At 41.6% G+C, this 23424-nt stretch overlaps 1 protein-coding gene across 2 annotated transcripts in view; it reads right to left on the bottom strand.

Annotated features, from left to right (window-relative positions):
- Susd4 (sushi domain containing 4) overlaps nucleotides 1-23424 on the bottom strand; it is a 110671-nt gene that overhangs the window by 28650 nt on the left and 58597 nt on the right. For both annotated transcript variants that reach the window (XM_042681877.1, XM_042681878.1), the window contains exons 3-4: nucleotides 20096-20308; nucleotides 1875-2048 (exon numbers count right to left, since the gene is read on the bottom strand). In XM_042681877.1, coding sequence (XP_042537811.1) covers nucleotides 1875-2048; nucleotides 20096-20308 — 387 coding nt within the window. The remainder of the gene's footprint in view (nucleotides 1-1874; nucleotides 2049-20095; nucleotides 20309-23424) is intronic.

Here is a 23424-nt window from a genome sequence, read left to right as displayed (position 1 = left end):
GGGGGGGAGACTGAAGGGGAAAGGAGGAAGGGAAGGGAGGGAGGAAGAAAAAGAGGGAGAGGGAAAGGAAGATGGAGAAAAAGATGGAGAGAAGTCAGCCAGTTCTTTGGTTGCTGCAAAGTTCTACCTCATGGCTTGAAACAGGATTTGTGAAATGGGTGATAAGGTGGCAAGCCAGACAGAGCAATGGGAAAACAGGTATTTGAACTCCTCAAAATGACATCCCAAGAGATCAACCACCATGGGATGTTCAAAAATTACTGGGGAAAAAAAAAAGCTCTTAAGGAAGCACAGTATATTTAAGTGACACAAAAGGAAATAAAAAAGGATGAAAGGGAAAGAGCAAGGACATATGGGAAAAAGGTAAGAAAAGAAGTAGTGGGAGCCTAGGTGATTTTCTTCGCCATTACTCTGACAGTGCCAGAGACCTGGAACGAATCAGTGGTTAATAAAGTTTATTCAAATAAGGAGATCAATCTAGGAGCCAGCTGCTTCTTTTGTAGACAGTCTCAGAATGTGTAAATAAATCCGAGTCTCCTTTAGAAATGAAATACAAGACAGGCTAGCAGTACAGGCGGCTGTGGGGGAAAGGCAGGGCAGGGAGTGTGATGGTCAGGCTATGTGTGTTCTCAAATTCTGCAGCCCGTGTTCCTTCACGGGGTCATGACTCTTAAGCTCCCATGTAAGAAAACAATTTATTTCTGATGATGGGGCACACAAAGTAATACCAGAGCCTGCCAGTTGTGATTTCCAAGCACAAAGTTAACATTTGTCTCAACTTGAACATGCCAAGGTTTTGGAAGCAAATGAGATTGCTCTCCTTCTCCCTCATAGAATGAATTATGCATTTGCATTCTCAGTCCTTCAGTTCAAATCTCAGGCCAAAAAAAAAAAAATAAAATGAGAATTAATGTGAACTGGAGGGCTTATTTGCACAAACAAGGAGAGACCTCTATATGGCTAGGGCAAATCTTTCAAATCTGAAAGGATAAATATTCACCATAGGGTGAAGATCTGAATTTGTTTTTCTGCTTTCTATGCTTTAAAAAATGGCTAGTTTTGGAAGTGGTGCTATGGCTTAAGTGGTAGAATGCTCACCTTGAGCTGAAGAGCTCAGGGTCAGCATCCAGGCCTGGAGTTCAAGCCCCACAACCGACCCCTCCCCCCCAAAAAAGCGAGTTTTTTTTTTAAGAGAAAATAGTGCCTGTCAGATGGGATTTTCTATATTCTCACTGAAATAAAGGAAAGCACTCTGTTATTGCCATTACATACATAATGAGCTATATAATGGTTCATCATTGTGTTCAGAGCCCAGATTATATCGCATAGTCCTTAAAACTACCTTTCACTTACTAACGAACACAAGCAACATGTTAAAAAGGAAGGTATATGGAGCCATGACTGTAATCCTAACTGGATCTGAAGATCCAGGTTTGAAGCCAGACTGGGCAGGAAATCTGAGACTCTTACATCCAATTAACCACCCAAAAGCCAGAAGTGGGGCTGTGACTCAAGTGGGAGAGTGTCAGCTTTGAGAAGAAAGAAAAGCCAAGGGACAGTGCCTAGTCTGTGAATTTAAGCTCTGAGTCCAAGGGCTGAACTGAGGGCTGAGCTCAAGCCCAAGTACTGGCACAGAATGTGTGTGTGTGTGTGTGTGTGTGTGTGTGTGTGTGTGTGTGTGTGTGTGAAGCTGAGTCACTACAGGGATTTAGATGGAGATTCCACAAGCAGAGACATGGCAGTCCCCAGGAAGATATGGGAGGACTCACATGGAATAGATGCTCTTCTATTTTCCCACCACCATTTCTATTATGCTGCTCTAGACACGATGCAGTCCAGATAGTACAGCTGACAAGTGCAGCTCTGTCCCGTACCTTGACAGATGGGCAGATTATCCCACGACCCATCATCGCGACATAATGAAACCGTGTTGTACAGGTCAGGGTACCGAATCTTGAATCCTTCATGACAGGTGATGATTAACTTATCTCCATGTCTGTATGTCTTGTTATGAATCTCAGCATCTTCAATTTGAGGGATACGGCAATCTGCAATCAGGTTAAAGGTATATATTAGTTTTGGAATTTAAAATGGTTAACAGCTTCACAAGAAAGCTCATGTTTTCAGTCCTTGACTTATACAAAAAGTTGATGCAAGGTATCTTACCCATCATTAGGCTCAGATGTCAGGGATAGGCAACACAGATCGAGTCATAGAGAGGTGCAACTCAGAACTGACATGCAGAGGGAAGTTTATTTCCTGCCTATGATACTTCTGTACAGCTGGTCTTAAGAATAATTATGGCAATAAATGAAGATAGGAGTCAGGGCTGAACCTGAACTATCTATCTGGTTATACACTGTTGTGGATGGTACCTAACACAACACAGTCTGTCTGTTAGACCTGGCCAACCCCCTAGCAAGCAGAGGTCAAGCTGTGGCTGTGTTTGCTTTCAGCATCTTCTGTCTATTTTATGTGCTTTTGAATGGCTAATGAATGGAGCAGCACATACTCTTATCAATCGCTCAAAGGCTTAGAGCACCCAGCTGCACTGCCTTCTAAAAGTGGGGTAGAGCAGAGTGCACAGATGCGGGGTGGGGGTGGGGGCAGGGCAGCAGCTCCTTGCAGCTAAGTAGGGATCCAGTCCTTGCTACACCCCCTCCCCTCACTGCCTCTCCTAAGTCACATTGATCATAATGTATCTCTCTCCATTTCTTATGAATACATCTCTACTTAGTGTTTCCGATTTTATGCATTTTTTTCAGAGATGGGGATCGAACCTAGGGCCTTGGGCCCACGAAGCAAGTGCTCTGCCACAGAGCTATACTCCCATCCCCACTAATGTTTCTGATTTTAGATGCACATATATTTGTTAGTCTGGCCTATGGGTAGATTAGGTTTCAGACATGGACTCTTAATTTTTTTTTTAAAAAAAGGAAAATTCTAAGGACAGCATGTTGTCGATCACAAGAAACTCCCCCTATAAATTCCTGAATCGTCTTAAAGATAATGATTTCTCAGCCATTCCCCACTACACGGAACCTATGATACTGTTGAAATAGCATCAGTAGGAGTCCTGGCCTTTAAGTGGTTCTCAGGTGTGGTCTATCAGTGCTGAGGCACTAGACCCTGGAAGCTCTGACTGGGATGACAGGAAGAAAGAAGCCATGGCTGATGACAGGGTGGCTCTGGTGGCTGCAGGCTTTGGTTGCTTTGAAGGAAGGGAACAATGCCAGGGATATGGGGTTTGGGCTACACTGACCAGGAACAGTGGAGAATGATACGACTGACTGTAGAAAACAGGATGTCAGCAATGAGAAAGATGAACAGAAAGTGAGAGGGGAGGGCCTGGCAGCTGGAGAGAAGGAGTGTGGGCTATCCATTGTAAGGGTCATCTTAAGTCAAATGCCTGGAAGCCTGAGACGACTTTGTTACCACCATTAGTTTGAGAGCAAGACTGGTGCCATCCACTCCCTGTAACATTGTTTCCAGACTTAGGCACAAACCTGTCAAAGAGGAAATGCAAAGGGAGCCATCTGAATTTCTGCCTGAGAGCCCTAAGAGTACTCAAGAGCCTGGTTAACTGGCTTTCCACACAGCCCCAACCTCTCCCGCTTCCCCAAAGAAATTGTCATCAAGCTGTCTGATGAACTCTAGATTTCCAGCTAGAGTCTGGGATACAGAACGGTGATCTTGTTTTTTGTTTTCCTTTCCTTTTTGCTTTTGGAATGGGGGTTAAAACAGTTTACATTTAATCAGTAGTTTTTCTGCTAAAATAGCTGAATTTCTCACAAATTAACCCCAGGATAATCCTGACTAGAGTTACAAGATAATTGACAACTCTGCATACCATTGCTGCTTTCTTCTTAATGGAAAATGTAAATTATGGTTTTTTTTTCCAATGGCACTAAGCAGACATTATTCACAGCAAATAAAAACACATTTATCAGGGCATCTGTCTGTAAAAATCTTGGCTTCACATAGTTCCTGTGACGGTAATTTGTATGTCTGAATAACTATGTTCATAATGGACTTAAAATGTGATCAAGAATTAACTGGAAGAGTCAGAAGGTGGTAAACACTAAGAATAGTCCATGGATAAAATGTCCATTTGGACTTGACAGATCAATGTACATGGGCTGGCTAGGTGCCAAAACACTCATGCCTTGTTTCTAAGGTTGACTTCCCAGCCTGTGGTGGTTAAGGTAGAATGCTTTGAACTTCTCAGTAGAACTCCAAGTTTCTGCAGGCAGGAGTCAAGTCTATTTCAGAGCATATATCACAAGGATTGAAGGGAGTTCTCAGCCGCCCAAGTCTCATGGACTTCCATCCACAACATCCATGTGGATGCTTCAGGGACAGTGATGCAGGGCCAATTCACCAAGTGGAGCAGTCACATTTCAACTTGCAATTAAGAAGTTAGAGTTCAAGATCCATCACAGTGGAGATGCCAGGAAGGAATATGCCCTAAAAGTAAGGAAAACAGCTGGGCGCTGATGGCTCATGCCTGTCATCCTAACTACTCAGGCTGAGATCTGAGGATCACACTTCAAAGCCAGCCTGAGCAGGAAAGTCCTCAAGACTCTTATTTCCAATTAACCACAAGAAAACTGGAAGTGGCACTGTGGCTCAAGTGGCAGAGTGCTTCCCTGGAGCTAAAGAGCTCAAGGGCAGTGCCCAGACCCAGAGTTCAAGTCCCATGACAAAAAAAAAAAAAAAAAAAGTAAGGAAAAAAAAAACCACAGACAGGTTCTAACAAAGCCTACATCTAAACAAAAGAAAGGATCATTTGGTCTCTCTGAGTTTTTATGGCCAGTGTCTAGCATTTAACTTCCCCACCACCCATGAAGGCAGAAGAAGCCATCTGGAATAGGTATGTGCCCGAATGAGCTGTCTGTGATGGGGAATGCCCATGGACCTTAGTTCTATGGAACAAAATAATCCAGTTACCTTTGGTTTCTGAAAATAAATGTGAAATCTTCATCCATGTGGATGCTTTGCATAGAAGTTTTCATGGTGATATGGTTGGTTTCTGAAAGATTGGTTTCTGAAAGATCTGTTTGAGCCTGTTTATAATCTCACAGCCTTCCTTATTCTATGTCAGTTGGAAGATCGTTGGTGGTGGGGGTTCCAGGGAACCTTCTGGCAACACTCAGATAAATCCATCATAAGTTAAAAATGCATTAAATACACCTAACATATGGAACACCTTAACTTATTAGTAAATATGCCATGATATCCACCATTTCCCCTCATGTGGCTGATGGGATTGAGGCTCAATGATACTGTCCAGCACTGAAAGAGAGTACTATAGCACAAATCTCTAGCCCAGGAAGGAACAAAATTCAAAATCTGAAGTATAGTTTCTACTGGATGTGTATATATCACTTTCACATTACTATAAGGTCAAAAGACAATAAGTAGAACCATTATTAAGTTTAAGATGTTTATAACACCATTTTCTTTTCTTTTCTTCCTTCCTTCCCCTTCTTTCTTTCTTCCCCTTCTTTCTTCCTCTTCTTTCTTCCCCTTCTTTCTTCCTCTCTTTCTTTCTTTCCTTCTTTCTTTCTTTCTTTCCTTCTTTCTTTCCTTCTTCCTTCCTTCCTTCCTTCCTTCCTTCCTTCCTTTCTTCCTTTCTTCCTTTCTTCCTTTCTTCCTTTCTTCCTTTCTTCCTTTCTTTCTTTCTTTCTTTCTTTGTGGAACCTGAACTCTGGGCATGGGTGCTGTCCCCCAGCTCTTCAGCTCAAGGCTAGTGCTCTACCACTTGAGCCACAGTTCTACTTCCAGCTTTTTCTGCTATGTGGTGCTGAGAAATTGAACCTAAGACCTCATGCATACAAGTCAAGCACTCTACCACTAAGCCATCTTCCCAGCCCCTGTAACACCATTTTCTATAGCATAAATTCATTCAGTCAGAATTTTTTAAAGCCACTTTAAACATAGTATTACCAAGGACTATAAAAATTATTTATCAATATTGGATTCTATCATGGGGAATCCAGTCAACAATTAGAACCTGGGAATATGGGACATAAATAGGTGCTTGCAGGATGCAACTTGAGGGATATCAAAACCTTCGATTCTGGGAGTCATTTTATGCCAGCACACCACTGTCATTTTTTGTGCCTTGCTCCTAGTAACAATGGAGATTCGCTATAATGACATATTAAAGGAGCAAAAGATCCTAAGGCAGTTTTATACATTTATATCCAAGTACAAATTAATATATCAGGCTAGTTAGCAGAGAACAGGTTCCTAAGGGATATAGCAGGCATAATATGCATAAAAAGAGATTTTCAAGAATGTGTGCTATATGCTGGCTGCATATGTCTTTAAGATGTGAGTTATATGTGAAAACAAATTTGATTTCTTAAAAATGCCACATTTCAGCATTAATACAGCCCCAAACTGGTCCCAGGAACATTAATACATGATATAACACTCAAAGAATCACAGTCCACATTAATATATTAAAGGCTCTAAAGGTCTTTCTGTAAATAATTTGATTTAATTTCATTTAAACCAGAATTTGTAAAGCTTATTTATTCAGGCAGCTACTTGTTCATCCATTCAGTGAATTATTGAGCACTTACTCTAGGCCCAGTACGTTCAAGCTGCTAAGACAGAAAAAGTCAAGATTCCTACTCGTATAGCACTTGCATGGAGGGAGACTGCTACTAGAAAAAAATTAAGAATCAAATGAGCTGAAAAAAATGACAAGGGTATAGAACAGGTACAGACAAAGAGACTCACTTAATTGGGCAGCCAGGAAATGGGTCCCTGAGGAAATGACATTTGTTGAGCTGAGACATCAGTGACAACAAGGATCCAATTATACGTGGAGCTGGGAGAAGAAAATTTCAGGTAGCAGAACAGTTGGTACAAAGGCCAGGAAAGAACTTGGTATCCTGAGAAACACTAAAGGTCCATGTGTTGGGAATACAGTGACAAAGAGGGGAAGGGAAAGGCCACACCAGTTGGGCTGATAGATTAGGCAGGGAATTGGGGTTTTAAATAAGTGTGGTAGGGAGCTACTGGAGAGTAAGCATGGGCCATGAAGGAGCTGACCTAAATCATGTGCATAATGGCTTTTCTGAGTTCTGTGAGTCCGACAGTACTACTGGAAGAAATGGACTCTTACGCACTGTTGTTAGGAATGTCAATTAGTCCAGCCACTATGGAAATCAGTATGGAGGCTCCTTAAAACCCTAAAGACAGAACTATCATATGATCCTGCTATATCACATCTAGGTATATAAGGGATCTAAGTCAACATACAATGGAAATGCCCACACATTCACGTTTATAGCAGCACCATTCACAATAACCAAAATATGCAATCTATCTATGTGCCCATCAATTGATGAGGAAGTAAAGAAAATGTGATACAAACACACAATGGAGTTTTACTTGGTTATAAAGAATGAAATCTTGTCATTCCCAGGAAAATGGATGGAATAGAAGATCATCGTGTTAAGTACATTAAACCAGACTGAGAAAAGATACATATCACATACTCCGTCATATGTAGAATTTAGTCCTTAAAAATAAATCCCAGGCACCTACATACTCATGTTTATTGCAGCACTATTTACACTAGCCAAGTTATGGAAATAGCCTTGATGCCCCACAACCAATGAGCAATCAAGAAAACGTATGTGTGTGTGTGTGTGCATTCACACACGTGTGTACACACACATGGAATTTATTTATTTGCCAGTTGTGGAGCCTGAACTCTTGGCCTGGGTGCTGTCCCTCAGCTCTTCAGCTCAAGTCTAGCGCTCTACCACTAGAGCCACAGCATCACTTCCAGCTTTTTCTGCTTTATGTGGTGCTGAGGAATTGAACCCAGGGCCTCATGCATGCAAGGCAAGCACTCTACCACTGAGCCACCTTCCCAGCCCACACATGGAATTTTACACATCCATCAGAAAGCATAATATTGTTGTTGTTGTTTGCAGGCTCAGAAAGACAAAGGTTCATGTGTTCTCTCCTAGGTGGACGTTAGACCTAAAATATAAATATACTTGAAAATACATACTGGGCCATATATATGTACACATATATGTATCCCTGAGCTGAAGAGCACAGGGACAGCTTCCAAGCCCAGAGTTCAAGCCCCATGACTGACAGAAAAAAAAAAAGAAAGAAAAGAAAAAAAGAAAAGAAAAATCCATGTTCTCTGATTGGAAAACTCAATGTTGTAAATATTATAAAGGCATACTTTCCTCAAAATGAACTACAAATCCAACATGGTTATATTAAAATTTCACATTTTGATAATTGGCATGCTGTTTTTAAAATTTAGATAGAAATACAAAAATATCAAGAAGAGATCAGTCTTGAAGACACAGAGGAAAAGGAAAAACTTGTTCTGCCAGAATTCAGGACTTACTAGAGAGCTACTGAATTCAAAATGATATATTAAAGAAAACACAAACAGATAGATCAATACAACAGAACAGAGTCCTGAATCAGGATGTGCTGGATGTCCTGCAGTATAGTGGGAAGAGTCTTTTCTATGACTAGTGCTAGATCATGTTCATACACAAACCAATTCCCTATGTGATGGTTGAGGTCTCAAGGGGAAAGGTAAAAGAGTGGAGTTCTGAGAAGATCATATAAGAGCATGTCTTCGTCATCTCATAATAGGAAAATCTTTTTACTGGGGCTTGAACTCAGGGCCTGGACATTGTCTCTTAGCCTTTTCTGCTCAAAGCTGGTGCTCTACCATTTGAGTCACCCCTCCACTTCCAGCTTTTGGTGGTTAACTGGAGATAAGACTTGCCTGACTGGGATGACTTCAAACCATGATCCTCAGATCCTAGCCTCTTGAATAGCTAGAATTACAGACATGAGCCATCAATGTCTGGCAGGAAAGAAGTAAAAAATTTTTTTAGGAAAGCATTTTTTTAAACAAGAAAATACATTTAAAAACCACCACATTTCCAGGATTTAAAAGAAATGACCAATACATTTGATTATATGAAAATATCTCATCTGATGTCAAGGGAGTAAAACCATAACAAAAGAACAATGGTCAGCACCCATAACCAACAAACACTTGTAGCTATTATACATAACATCTAAAAATCAACAAGGGCTAAGTACTGGTGTCTCATGCTTGTAATCCTAGCTACTCAGGAAGCTGAGGGTTGAAGTACCCAGCACCTTAGTTCAAGCCCCAGGACCAGCAATAAAAAAGCAAACAAATAAATAAATAAATAAATAAGTCAACATGGAAAAGACAACTAATAGATAAATGGGCAAGTGAATTAATCAGTTTCAAAGAGAGAATATCAAGCTGTCCAATAAGAAGATAAAAAAGTACTCAGCCTCCTTATTCATCAGAGAAATGTGCAGTGCAACTGGTAGATGCTGGAAGTGGTAACCCAGGCCTGGAATCCCAGAACTGGGGTGGCAGAAGAGAGGAAGGTGTAGAGGCAATTGGATCATCAGTTCTTGGTATACATTAGCCAAGACAAGTTCCCGTCTCAAAAAATAGCAACACAAACCAACCAGCCAGGCAATTGCCTATCTATCAGATAGCTAAGATATTAGCAACGCCAAGTGCTGTCCAGGAGTATGCTCTGCTGGTGGGGTAAGTGTAAATCAGTGCAGCCACTTCAGAAAGCTAGCAGCACCTATGAACATAAGACATATGCATATTCGATACCTTAGCAGAGCCAACAGAAATGTGAGCCTATGATTCACCAATGGGTTTTCAGCACGACTGCAACAAAATTATGGTTAACAAAGTCAATTAGAAAACACCTGTCTATTAAACATCAGAATGTTTAAGTGATAGAATGTCCATCGTATATTAGAATGCCATGCAGTAGGCAAAATGAACAAAATGCAGCTGTATGTGATTTATGTACATGGATTTAAACATGATGTAAAAGAAATTAGATATAATCTTTATAATTCCATATACTACAAGATAAGACAAAGGCAAATGAAATGTGAAGGAGTGACATGTTTAGGAATGCATGTTTCTGGACTGGGTGACTGCAATCATGAAATAGTGATCGCAGCCTATTAGAGGGAAATCGAAGGAAGTAGTGGGATCAGCTTTCTGGGACACCAGCAATATACTATTTTGCTTCACCTGGATGACAGTGATGTTGGTGTTATTTAAGCTCATTGGGCTAGTCAGTTTTATATACTTTTCTCTATATGCATTATATTAACAATACTAAATAATATTAAAGTATATTTTATATTAAAGCACATTATAGTATATTAAACAGTCTTCTGTGTATAATATTCTATTATGCTTCCAGTATTTATAATAAATTTAATGTCTATGTAAGTATTCTACTTTATTCATTTCAAAAAGGGTGAAAACAACAGCATAATGCACCCAGAAAGAAGAGCAAGAAAATTCACTGGACATGCAGCCTTCTTTCTCTTCTCAACTGGAGCCACTGGGTCGAACAAGCAGAAAAGTACGTTAGGGAATTTTGGGGATCAGAATGACTAAACACGGGGGGCAGTGCTAAAATTGCCCAAAGCATAAAACCTTAATTATTTGAACATTTTCCAGATGGCATCTTAACTTCTGAATGACAAGTGTTCCTGGATTCTGAATTCTTGCTTTTCTCCTAATAAACACAATTTAAATGACCTTATCTTTAAAGAAACATTGAGTAGCCTTCATTTAAATAAGGAGATCACAGGAAGCACTGCATGGCCAGAGGTGATCTCACAACACAGATAAAGTAGCTGGGCCCCGTGGGCTCCCACCTGTAACCCTATCTATTCAGAAGGCTGAGATGTGAGATCCTAGTTTGAAGCCAGCCTGGAGGGGAAAGTCTGTGAGACTCTTGTCTCCAATTAACCAACAAAAATCTAAAAGCAAAGCTGTAGTTCAAGTGGTAGAGCACCAGCTTGGAGCAAAAAAGCTCAAGGGCAGTGCCTAGGCCCTGAGTTCAAACCCCAGTGCTGGTACCAAAATAAAACAAGAACCAATTTCACATCCATTTTCCCTGGCTCATGGCTTATAGAGCTTCTGCTGCCACCCTCCCCCATCTTAATGTTTTATTTGTGGAACATCCAAGACAAGTATCCCAGACACTCTGCAGCAGGATCACCTGCAGATGCCTGTGGAATGTAGATCTGAGTGCATAGAAAGCTTTGAGCATGGTGCTTGGAAATGTGCTATTTTTCTTGCAGCCTTCAGACAATTCCCATCAAGTCAATCTCAGAGACAACACCGTCTGGTGAGATATACCAGGTTATTCTAGTCACTGACAACTGAAGATAGCAATTAAAAAGCAAAATTGCTGGCCCCAAATCGAATTTGTAGCCCATCTTATAGGACCAAGAAAGCCAAGCATAATTCCATTCCAACCTGAATTCTAATGTTCATTAGCTTCAACTCTGTCCACTAAGGCCTCTAGCTCTTGCAGACTGAGTGTAGGTTCTAAGAAAGCCTGGCTCAGTATCTAATCGGACTACAAGAGCTGACTGAGGGAGCCATGATCAACCCCGAGCTGTGCTCGACAGGCAAGAGAGAAGATTATTCCCACCCACATGGGTTTGGAAGGACATCCTTGGGGCTAGCCCATATGTTCATAAGCAGTCAGCCTAATTCGGGGTTGTTTCAATTGTGAGCTTGGGCAAACAGCTTTCTGGGGATTTTCTACCATCAGCAGGGAGTTCAAGGTTGCCACCAATCATAGTGTGACCTTTACATATGATCCCACAAATCTCTGAACATGTGCCCATGTTGTCATCCTTGTTCCCTGCTTGCCTAATAATTCTGTGACTTAAAGCCGTTTCCACCACCAGGATCCCCAAGCAGACAAGGGCAGGATCCCAGTACTCACGCGACATCAAAGAGACGTATGGCTAAGGCAACGCTGCCCTGGTTAGTACTTTCCCTCCACATTTGAGGGCTCCTCCACAAGCTTGAGAGCCCTTGCCTGGGGCAGTCCAGTTGTCATCTTCCCATAGGATAACTGATCACTTCCATTACTTTCTTTGTGAGATCTGCTCCTGTCTGACCTGACCTTATTTCCTCTGTATCTCCTCCCCTTTCAAGTCATGATCATATTTAAGTTAAAGTAGTCTGTTTAAGAGCAAAAGCCAAACTCACTCTGAAGCTACAAGGGAGGAGTAGAGGAAAGCAGGGAGTTCTGTGGATCGCAGCCTAAGTAAGAAATGGCAGTGGCTCTGGGGACAGGTAGAGACACCTCTCTGCTTTTTCTCCCGTTAGAAGATGGAAAAATGAGGCCATGCAAATACCTGCCCTTCCCCGTAGAGGCTGTTGTTTTTGATAACTCCTGTATAAGCAACAAGAAAGACGTTTCAGATGATAGAAAATGCACATGAGAAGAAAAGGATGTTAAATAAAATATTTTTAAAGCACCCATCTGTTTTGGCAGAGCTTCTGGAGCTGGAAGACATTTCACCTTAATATATGAGTAACTGTAAAACAAGAGTAAGATTCCCCCGCTTTTGAAAAATGCCTGCGCCCCACAGTTTCAATGAAGAAAGGAACTAGCTGCCAACTTTGCTGCCAGCTTTAGCTTATGAGTCAAGTTGGATCTTTTAATTAAACATTTATAATGTAATAATAATCTTAAACTCACATTGCACCTTTCTCACTAGGAAATTCAAAAGACCTTTTTAACATCAAATTATTCATTTTTTTATAGCAATCCTGGTCAGGTTTATGGGAGCCAAAATATTTTAGTAAGTGCTTTAGAAATAGCACATGATGAATGTGGTTTTTTTTTTTTTTTTCTCATTTGCATTCTGTAGGGAACTGGGACAAAGAAGGGTTAAGCCTGGAGACACAGGGAGATGGGGGCGTGGCCGGGGCATTTCTTCCTGAGTACTATGCCCTTTTCAACTATACCAGGCAACCAGTAACAGGGATCTGGGGACACGAAGCACAAATGGAAGGGGTCCCTATGTGCATATTAGAATTGCCTTGGGTGCTTTTATAAACACCCATACCTTGGCTCCCACCTTCCAGAACAACTGAAACCACCGTTGAAATGAGTACTTGGCACTCCAGGTGATTCTTACAGCTGAGGCTGTACAATACCGGTCCTGGTCTGGAAGTCAGAACACTGGTCCAATTCCAAGCTTGCTTACTGTGTACCTTATGTTACCACTTAAATATGTACACTTCCTTTGTTCTGTTGTAAAGTGACAAATGGATGTTCATTTGGTGGTAAGAATAAATGGTCTCCAAGAGGCTCTGCTGAACACTAGAGAGCATCATTTCTCTACTCCCTTGCAGAGCCACATCAAACTACATTCCTGAATAAGTGGGTCTCACTCAGTTCTTTTTATGTTTGAGATAACCTGGGAGTTTTAACAAATGAAGATTCCTTAGTTCCACCTCTAGCAGGAGGTCTGAATATGTATTTTCATCCCTGGCATATAATAAATCAGGTTCTTTCCCAAGGGGGTCTGGACCTGGACCCTTATTATATGTGTCACCTCCCTCCTCTCCACAGGTGGTTCTTCTCCTCTGGGTAAAACCATCCTTGTCAGGTGAGATGAACATCCTGGAAGGCATAAATGAGGTTGTCTTGAATCCCAATTCTGTCACTACTTAGGCTTCCATGGGGAATCCAGCCTTTCTAAACTTCCACATTCTTAGTTGTAAAATAAGGTCTTAGACCTTTCTTTGTGGAGTTACTGTAGTAATTTAAAAAGACAGTGTACAACAGGTACACAGTGCATACAATGGACCCCCACCCCCTTCTAGTAATAGTCTTATTGCGGAAAGGAAAGCAGAGGTGATATGACAGGGACATAAACTACAGATGGGCAGGATACAGAGGCACTGAGGAAGCTTTGCCTTTAGTGGCTGACAAGGACAGGGCAGGTTTGGATGCTGCCTAGCTGCTTCTCCTTCTCATTCAACTGATGCTGAGTTCCTCTGTCAGCATCCCCAAAGCGCATGATGTGGCAATGACAACTCAATTCATAGTGCCCTGCAGATAACTCAGACTCAGCTGTACCAACATTACTAACTATGACCAAGGCAAAACTAGTACTAAGCAATGGGGGGTACTAAGCTAATCAGAAGTAGGGAAGGAAGCAACATACAGGTGCTTTCCTTATATGTGACTAATGAAAAATGGCAAAAGTCAGCTGTTCTTGGAACCCAAGTGGAGGCAGGAAAGACTAACAACTCCTGAAGCTGCTCACTATGACTATTCATGGGACACCACTTAGGGGCCACTAATTATCACTAGATCACTTGAGACTATGGAGAACTTCCAAGAAGGCAGAGACAGATGGGTTGCATGGACCCCTGGCCAAATGACTAAAGAAGATCAAAAGAAAAAAGGAGTTGCTAGTCTACTAGGCTTCCCGTTTCATCCTCTGTAGAAGAGAACTGTCCACACGCAGGTGATAAATAGCATGGCTAGTGAGGTACAGATCTGGTCATCACACAGACAGTATAACAGCATGCAAATCTGAAATTCCATCTTCCTCCTAGGTTGAAGGATTTCTCCCTGCCACGGTACTGAAAGGTGGAGAAGGCTGCTCTTTTGGTGAAGAAACAAATCTTATGAAGTCATCTCATGTTTCCTTCGGGCCATGGGCCTGGGTCCCACCTTCTCTATCTTGCTCTTTGCACAGTGCTGCAAGTCATACTCAGGTTTTCAGGCACAAGGCTCTGGCTCTGCTGGTGGTATTCACGGATAGCCTGTGCAGGCAGCATTTTCAAGATCTATCCTATGTGTGGGGGTAAACAATGCTATTTCCTACCTGGCTCCTCTCCAGCTCAAAGGAGTTGGCTGGCCAACTACAGTCAAGAATTTTCTGAAAACCGTTTCTGCTCAGGCAATTCATTTTAAAACAAGCGATGTTCTTCAGAGGGGCATGGAAGGTCTCTTCATAGTATTATGCTGGGATTAGGAGAAGAATCCCAGGGATGTAAGCTATCTGCGTACTTTCACCTAAACCAGCTGTCTGCCAGAACTGGGTGACTCCAGTGCCATGGAAGTACTTTATTTTCTTCATATGGTTTTATCTGAAATTGACTTGAAATGGGGGGATCAATGATGAGTGGCTGTGTGCAGAACAGTGGCTGCTCCAAGGAAGGAGTGGAAAGAAAGAGAAATGTTTCTCTCTACTTTGCAGAGAAGAGCTGGGTGAGAAAGTCCTCAAATATTAAGAACCCATTTCATAAAAATTTAAGTCAGAAGCAGCTCTGCCTTTGACTCCTTCTACATCCCAAAGCACCCATTCCATAAAAGGACACTCAGAAAGGAAACACTGTGTTTCTAACACATGGAGTCTGTTGTCTACACCCAACAGTGTTCAAGAAGCACTCTGAATCCTCCCAGTTTCTTCTAGATGGAGCTGCTTTTTTTAAAACTAGCTTAAACACTCTTTCCAGAAATGAGAATCCAAAGGGAAGAGGGACTTGGATGCTATTCAATATTGTCCAATGGTCTAAAGAAGACTCTTTAATCCATGTAGGAATGCAGTATGATAAATTATTTAGGGATCTATCTGCAGGAAAGAAAGAAAGAAAGAAAGAAAGAAAGAAAGAAAGAAAGAAAGAAAGAAAGAAAGAAAGAAAGAAAGAAAGAAAGAAAGAAAGAGAAAGAAAGAAAGAAAAAGAGAGAGAGAAAGAAAGAAAGAGAGAGAGAGAGAGAAAGGAAGGAAGGAAGGAAGGAAAGAAGGAAGGAAGGAAGGAAGGAAGGAAGGAAGGAAGGAAGGAAGGAAGGAAGGAAGGAAGAAAGGAAGGAAGGAAGGAAGGAAGGAAGGAAGGAAGGAAGAAAGGAAGGAAGGAAGGAAACTTCTGCCTAGTTAGGATAATCAATATAGAAGGGTTGAAATGTACTCAGTAGCTCAGCTGTAACACAAAGTGTTAAGCTAGGAAATACTTATATTAATATGGACAATCAATAAACTTGTCAAGATACAGGTTGATTTTTTTTCTCCTCTATCTGTCCCAAATACAGGTCCTTGAATTGATAGGTTTTATTTTAATCTCTTGAAATACTTTGAAAGTCATCTTTAATTAATGTTAGAATGTGCTTTTCTTACTTTTGAGACTGTCTTCCTATGTAGCCCAGGCTGGCTTAGAATTCATCATCCTCCTGCCTTTGTCTCCAGAGTGCTAGGATTACAGGTGTATACCCATGTGGCTTACACTACTTCTTGAAGTTGTACAGAGCAAAGTGTGAATCAGCAAAACACTGATACCATTTCTTAGCCTTGGCCAATGTATTTAGTAGGTCAGTGCCCACAGGGTGGATTCCTAGTTCTGTGCCAATTCCAGGTCTCCTCTCCATCACACTTCCCTTGTTCTCTGGACCACAAATGTGTTCACTCATGCCTGGGATCACAAAGACACAATCTCATTTCTCAGAATGCAAACTTCAGGGGAATTTGTTTCTGTAAGTCCAAACTAAAAGTGAGTTTGCCTGGGATGAACAAGTTATATGGGAAAGGTAAAGAGAAGACAGATGGCATGTGCTGCAGAATGCAGTGAAGAATAAGAGAGGACCCAAGAGAAACTTATACCTAACACTGTGCAAAGAGTCAGGCAAATGCTTCTGTAGAGCACTTCACTGCTACAAGCACTGTAATGCATATGAATGTCTCAGACAGAACTGGTCCACAGCGTAAAGCCTAGGAACAGAGACAAGCCCTGGGGCTACAACACATCTGCCAGTCACTACTTCATTTAATTCAGGGAAGGGTCTTCTTTGAGACTCAGTTTCTCTATCTGCCAAATAAAAACTAAATCAAATCAGAATGAAGGCTGGGGTTATGACTTCATGGGTCTCTCTGGCAGCCTAGGGCTCAGTAAAATTGAGCAGAACTGTGGAAAAGCCCCTGACAAAGATTCCATTACTTTACTGGAGAGATGGAATCACAAAATACCAGTGACCTACGCCACAGACCTGCAGGTTAGATAATACCCCTAAATTCTCTATGAGCCCAGGGTCATATCTATGCCTTGAGGGGTATAAGGACCAATGGCAGTGCCAAACCTGGAAGGGACAAGAGGCTCTAATGCATAGGCACCTGCTTGCACTTTCTCAAAAGCATGTGCCTATACTTCCTACACCAGGCAGACACTGAGCTACACCAAACTATTAGGCAAGGGTCCCAGAGGAGGGCTCCAATTTCAGGCCACCTAGAAACCTGCCCTACTGAATAATAAAAATGCTTAAGTTTCACAACAGCGAGTCCTCATCCCAGCTGTCTCCCTCATGTGCCACGGTGTTCTTTCACTTCACTAGAAAATCACTCCTTGCACTCTTCCTCTTTGTGGTTCTCTGCCTACCTGGGGCAGCATCGTAAGCTCAGATGTCCCCCCCCCCTCCACCCTCCCCAACAGTAACACCTTCAGCCCTGAACCTGACCCTGACCCAGGTCATTTGTTGCAACAATGTGCTCTGTGTCTGATTAGAATGGGGCTTCTATGGCACAAAGAAGGTTGGGAAACAACCTTGGTAGAGGACAGAGGTGGGGGTTTAGTGCTGGGGTGGGGGAAGGTGGTATTTGTAGTGTAACTATGAGAGCTCAGAACTGTCCAGAACAACAACTTATTAAGTTGGTTGTCTTGGAGGAAGAGAACTGGGCTTCAGGGTGATACACTGAGAACTTCTTCTTTTTTTTTTTTTAAGCACATACCTAATCTTTTAAGAACCCATCCTTTATACATGGACATTCTCCTAACTGCCCTTCCTCTCCTCACTTCATATGAATTATTGCTTTATCTACAAAGAAAAATGTAGATGCTGTCCCAAGAGATCTAGATTCAGAGGAGAGGGAGGAAGTGGGACTCAGAGGAAGTTCCTGTCCAGCCAAGACTTTTCTCTCTCCATTGTCTCATTGTAACATTCTGGGTCACATACAAGCTCTTCACACTCTCTCTGACCCCTGAAAGATGGAGATTTGAAACAGAAAGCACTTCATTTTCCCCAGGGCTGGCCTGGATAAACCCAGTTTTTGTTGTAGTAGTAGTAGTAGTTGTTTTGCTGCTGTTGTATTTCTGCTGCTTCTTCATCAGCTCTGTGATCTTAACAAAGTGAGTGGACCCCTCTGAGCCTCAGTTTACTAGCTAGGAAGTGAGAACTATGAATCTCAGCTTGTAGAGTGTTAAATGATACAGTGACCTTGGGGGTACTTTTAATAACCTATAAAAATGTGATAAATTATTATTATCATTACTGCCCCTACCAAAATTCATTGGCTTTCTAAGAGATACCCAGCAAGGGAAACAAAGTAATTCAGCTGCCCTTGCTATTATTCTCCCAGCATAAATCTTGAGCAAGGGCTAAATCAGAAAGACGAGTCTTCCTGGGTGCCCCCATCAACCTCCTCATAAACCGGAGAGAATAAATGAACACAGCCTGGGACATTAAAACTGCTTTCCCTCCATCTGGGACACAAGAACAATGTCTTTATGCAGATCTTTCAAAGACCATACAATATCACTGTTAAGATTAGAATGAAATTGTACATCATTGTGCTTAAGGCTGGCAACAGTCTTCCAGATTTCCAAAATGATGAGAGCCCAGTACCATGACTGGAACACAGACCTGGACCCTCCTTTGAAAACATCAGACTGTCTTGTTTGAGGGTGCTCTCTTCATCAAGCTCCTACCAGCATGGGTGGGCTAAGCATCAGGAACTATGCATACCGACCTGAACAACAGAAAATCTTACTCCTTTCTCAGGAATTACTACATGGCATGTGGAGCTGGAAGGAAGCTCAGCTAAAATGTGACAAACTGGTTTTTCCTGCAATAGTAAAATAACAGAAGCTTTCATCTCTGGGCAATATTCAGGAAGCCTATTTTGGGTTTTCTTTGTTCTCTGATGTCCCTGAGCTTGTCTGTGTTTTAAGTACCGGGTGTCATATGACTTCCCTTTGGCAGCAAAGTTTACATTCATGAACCAAATAAAGTTTAACTAAGTAGGTTCTCATGAAAAGCACAGCTTGCATGGACTGCTTGCAAGAGGAGAAAATAAACTTATTTTTAAAACATTAAATTTGGCTATATTTTTACCTATCTTTATCTCCTTTTCTCTCTATGTCTATAGGGCATGTGATACATACTTACAATATACATATATATGATACATATAATACACATCCTCATCTTAAAAACAAAAGCAAAAGTAAAGATTAGAGGTACTTTAAGAACAACACATCATCCTACCCATCCTTTACAATTTCCACGAGGAAGACCATAATAGATATTTTTTAAAAACTGCTCTTCAGATTAAATTATTTAAAAGTATCATAAAAGAAACATGCACAGAATCACAACTTTCACTTACATACCAGTATCATAAAAGCTCCCTCCCCAAATAAACTCAATAATGGTATCAAGAGATCCTGGAACTCATTCCTAATGAGCTCAACAACATAGAAGTTCTAGGCTTCATAAAACTGGGGGCTAGAATTAATTCTTGATTAATGACTACACCAACTTCAGCTTTGTTGATCCTCTGAGATGCATAATCAACAACCACTTGGCAGTCCAATTAGTTCAATTCAATACATTATTTAAAACTTTAAATATGTCTACATATATGTGTGTATACGTGTGTGTGTGTGTGTGTGTGTGTGTGTGTGTGTGTATTTAAGGTGATTTTCAGAAGTAATTGAATATCTAGTTACCACCAATAGATTTAGGTGTAATTGCTAGGAATAAATGTCTACCATGCAAATCAGTCCTGCTTTCTTTCCTTAAATGAATCACACCTAATACAGAGCTCAGAAGGACTTGATTTAATCCTCTGAGTAACACTTGTCTTTTGTTTCACTAAATAGAGTTTCTTCACAATATATTTACTGCACTTTTTATTGGACGACATGAGAATGAGTGCTGAGCTGGCAGCCTAATAACAAATAGCCCTAATGTTATCTGAGTTGCTCTCTTGCCTTGACAAAAATGGAGATAAATTAGATTATAATTGACATACAGAGGGAAGACTGTTTCTCTTAATGCTGAGATTAACTTGTCCCCTACCCTAGTCCTCAATGTATTCATGCTGGTAAAGTCAGAAACAGAGATCAACCCCAAGGCAATCCTGCAGCTGAGCCACTTGAGTGGCTTTCTTGGAGAAGTAAACACTTTACCTTCTTGCACACAGATGGGTCTATCACTTGGGACCCAGCCTAGGGTTCCATTAAGATGTTTCATACACAATCTCTTTGTAGAGCCCTTCAGCCTGAATCCGTCTTGGCAGTGAAATCGTGTTACAGAGCTTTCGAAGAAATCCCCTGTGCTGGGGGTCCTGAATCCATTCTCTGGAACACCAGGGTCAGCACATACATGAAGGTCATCAAATCCTGCATTGATAGAGAGAAGAAAAAGTATCTTGAATACACTGTTCTTGTGCCAAGGGTTTTCTAAGATAAATGGCAGATACAGTATTATTTCACACACCCTAGAACATTCCAACTTCACCACCAACAAAGCCAAGAGCACAAATATTTCAGTGCAGATTTCATTGGCTAGGAGAGGCAGAGCTTGGACCAAAAGTGCCAGGGACAGGACAACAGGACTTCTCTTTCACTGAAAAAGGAAGACAAGTCCTGCTACTGAGGGGAGGAAGTTCTCCATAAGGTAAGTCCTCCTTCAGGATTCATCTAAAATAGCACCACTTCCACAAATGCCTCTCTTCCCCTTCAGAATCCAAATAGGAGGCCTCTTTCCCATCATCCCCTGAGCTCTCTTCTCTCTAAGTAGCCATTACCATTGATACATCAGGTGTAGCCCATTGGGCTATGAATTCCTACAGTAGAAGACAATTGTTTTTTCTTCACCTTCTGAATATTATGGGTAAGTTCATGGAGGCCATTTCACAGATGTATTCATGAAGGATGGATGCATGCATGCATGGATGGGTGGATAGATAGATGGACAGGTGGATGAATGAGTGAATGGATGTATGGATAGGTGGATGGGTAGACTGATAGTTGGGTGGATTTATGTATGAATGGATGGATGGGTGATGGACGGATAGATAGCTGGATGGATGGATGGGTGGGTGTTTAGATTAACGATAGACGGAGCTGCACACTAACTATTCTTGTGGAGCCATTAGGCAAGTATCATGATAGTCCCAGAAACTTACACATTCCACAGACAAAAGAGATGTGAGGTACTCTCCTGTAGCACAATGATGCTGTCTCTTTAACACCCTTTCAGCTTCCTCTCCTTTCCCAACCTGAGTAAGCTGTACACCTTAATTTTCTACAACCTTCTTCCAGTCTGCAACCTGAAACAACTTAGTTCTTTTGCTTTGTCACCAATCAAGGAAAAGGTGTATGGTGGAGCTTTTCTCCAGCATATATACGTTTTAGCCAGTCACCCCTGCTAACCACTAGACCTGCTGACTTCCAAGGTCCCTCGCCTGTCGCACATCCCATCCTTGCTCTGTTCTTTCTCACAGAGGACAGATAATTCAAGGGAGGCTGAAGACCCATAAGGAAAATGACTGCAGCCATCAAGAAAGTAACTCCTGTCTAATAAATACATGACAAGCGCTCCATTAAAATTACAATATTAGAGAGACAAAATTTCTTTTCTGTACTTGTTTCTTCATCATTCTTATTGATTTATATTTTTATGCTGGGATTGAAGTGAGGGCTTTACACATACTAAGCCACACTCAGCACACAACTATTTCCCTGGGTTATTTTCTTCCTTCCTTTTAAAAAATACTTCCGTTCCTGTCCTCTACTTTGAACCATAGTTAACTTGACTATGTTTCCATGCCCAGGGATGGATGTCTGGAATGTTGCTGCCCATGGCTCCAGCCTCTGGCACAGACTACGGAAGCTGAGAAGCCAGGAGGCATGAGAAGGAAATACTCATCATCTTGGATATGTTGCTAACAAGAAAGATAGACATTTTCTAAGCCTACCAGAGTTTATATCCCACTTTTCAAATTAACTCCTTGTAGATCATCAGTTCCCTACCTGGGTAGTTTTCTGTAGAGCTCTTCTGATAGTATTCTTTTATAATGATGAAGATCAGCCCTAGCCAGTAATGTATCAATTAAGGAGTAGGCTGGTATAGTTATTAGGGAAAAGAGTGGAAAATAATTTGTGTGCAGACCCGTTCAAATAATCCTATTCTAAGAATCTGTTATTTGGTTTTTGTTTTTGTTGTTGTTCTTCTAATTTTGGTACTAGGGTTTAAATTCAGGACTTTGATTTGCCAAGAAGGTATTGTAGTCTATCACCTAGCCACATCTTCAGTTCTGCTTTTTACTGGTTATTTTTTCAGATAGGGTCTCACTTCTTGTCTCAGTATAATTACAGACTGTGATCCACCTTTTTTTTTTTTTTTTGGCTCCCTTTCATTGCTGGGATGACAGACAAGCAACAATGGGCATATCTTCCCTACACCGAGATGGAGTCTTGTGGATTTTTCTGTCTAGGGCTGGCCTAGAACCATAATCCTCACAATTTCAGCCTCCCACATGGCTTATGAGGGTAGTTGTGTGCCCGTGTACCCAGCAATGGGTATGCCCTTGCTGGTTTCAAATTGTGATCCTTCTATTCTCAGTCTCCCAAAGCAGTTAGGATTACAGGTGTGAGCTACCAGCATCTGGTTCAATAACCTGTATTCTTATAGTCTCAACCTATTTCCTTCTAACTCTTCAAATTCTGTTGGTGCTTGGGAAGTAGCCACAGCCTGCAGAAGAGACAAGAGTGCACAGAATGATTTTTAACACATTTGTTCTTGGGAGGAGCTGGAGGTGGGGAAGCTTCCATTTCAATCAGCTGTCAGCATGAGGCATCCCCTGGAAGCTCTTCCTACATTCAATTCAAAGGGCAGCCAGCAATCATGCAAGAGACAGTCTTTGTGATGGCTAATTTTATGTGTCACCTTGCCTGGGCCACAGGTACCTATATATTGGTTAAACCTTATCCTGAGTGTATCTGTGAGTTGTTTCTGAATGAGATAAACATTAGACTCTATATATTAAGTAAGCAGACTGCCCTCCCCAATGTGGTGGGCCTTATCACATGATCAGTGATCTGAATAGAACAAAAGGCTGAATCCAATACATTTTTCCCTCTAGCTGAAAGACTTCAAGCTGGGGCAAAGATCACAGACAGACAGACAGATAGAACACACATACACACATACACATACATATGCCTTCCTGATGGTTCTGTTTTTCTGGAAAACCCACACTCCTATGGCCTTTCTAAAGGTACTTAAAATATATGAGTGACAGTAATGTTGTCTGTTCCTTTCCTCTAGAGAATGCCATTTCTCTCAGGACCCTTGGTCCCAGTAAGTAGCAGTCCCTGGGTCCTGAAGTCTGGACCACTCAAGCACATGGTCCCAGCTTTCAGTCTCTTCTGGTACAGACAGGACCAGCCACTCTTAGCCAGCATCTGCTTCTCAAATACTGGCCTCACTCTCATGGGCATTGGTTTTCTGA

The sequence above is a fragment of the Dipodomys spectabilis genome, unplaced genomic scaffold (assembly GCF_019054845.1).
Source record: "Dipodomys spectabilis isolate Male_0828 unplaced genomic scaffold, ASM1905484v1 ptg000069l, whole genome shotgun sequence".
NCBI lineage: Eukaryota > Metazoa > Chordata > Mammalia > Rodentia > Heteromyidae > Dipodomys > Dipodomys spectabilis.
This window is presented reverse-complemented; position numbering and strand designations above follow the sequence as displayed.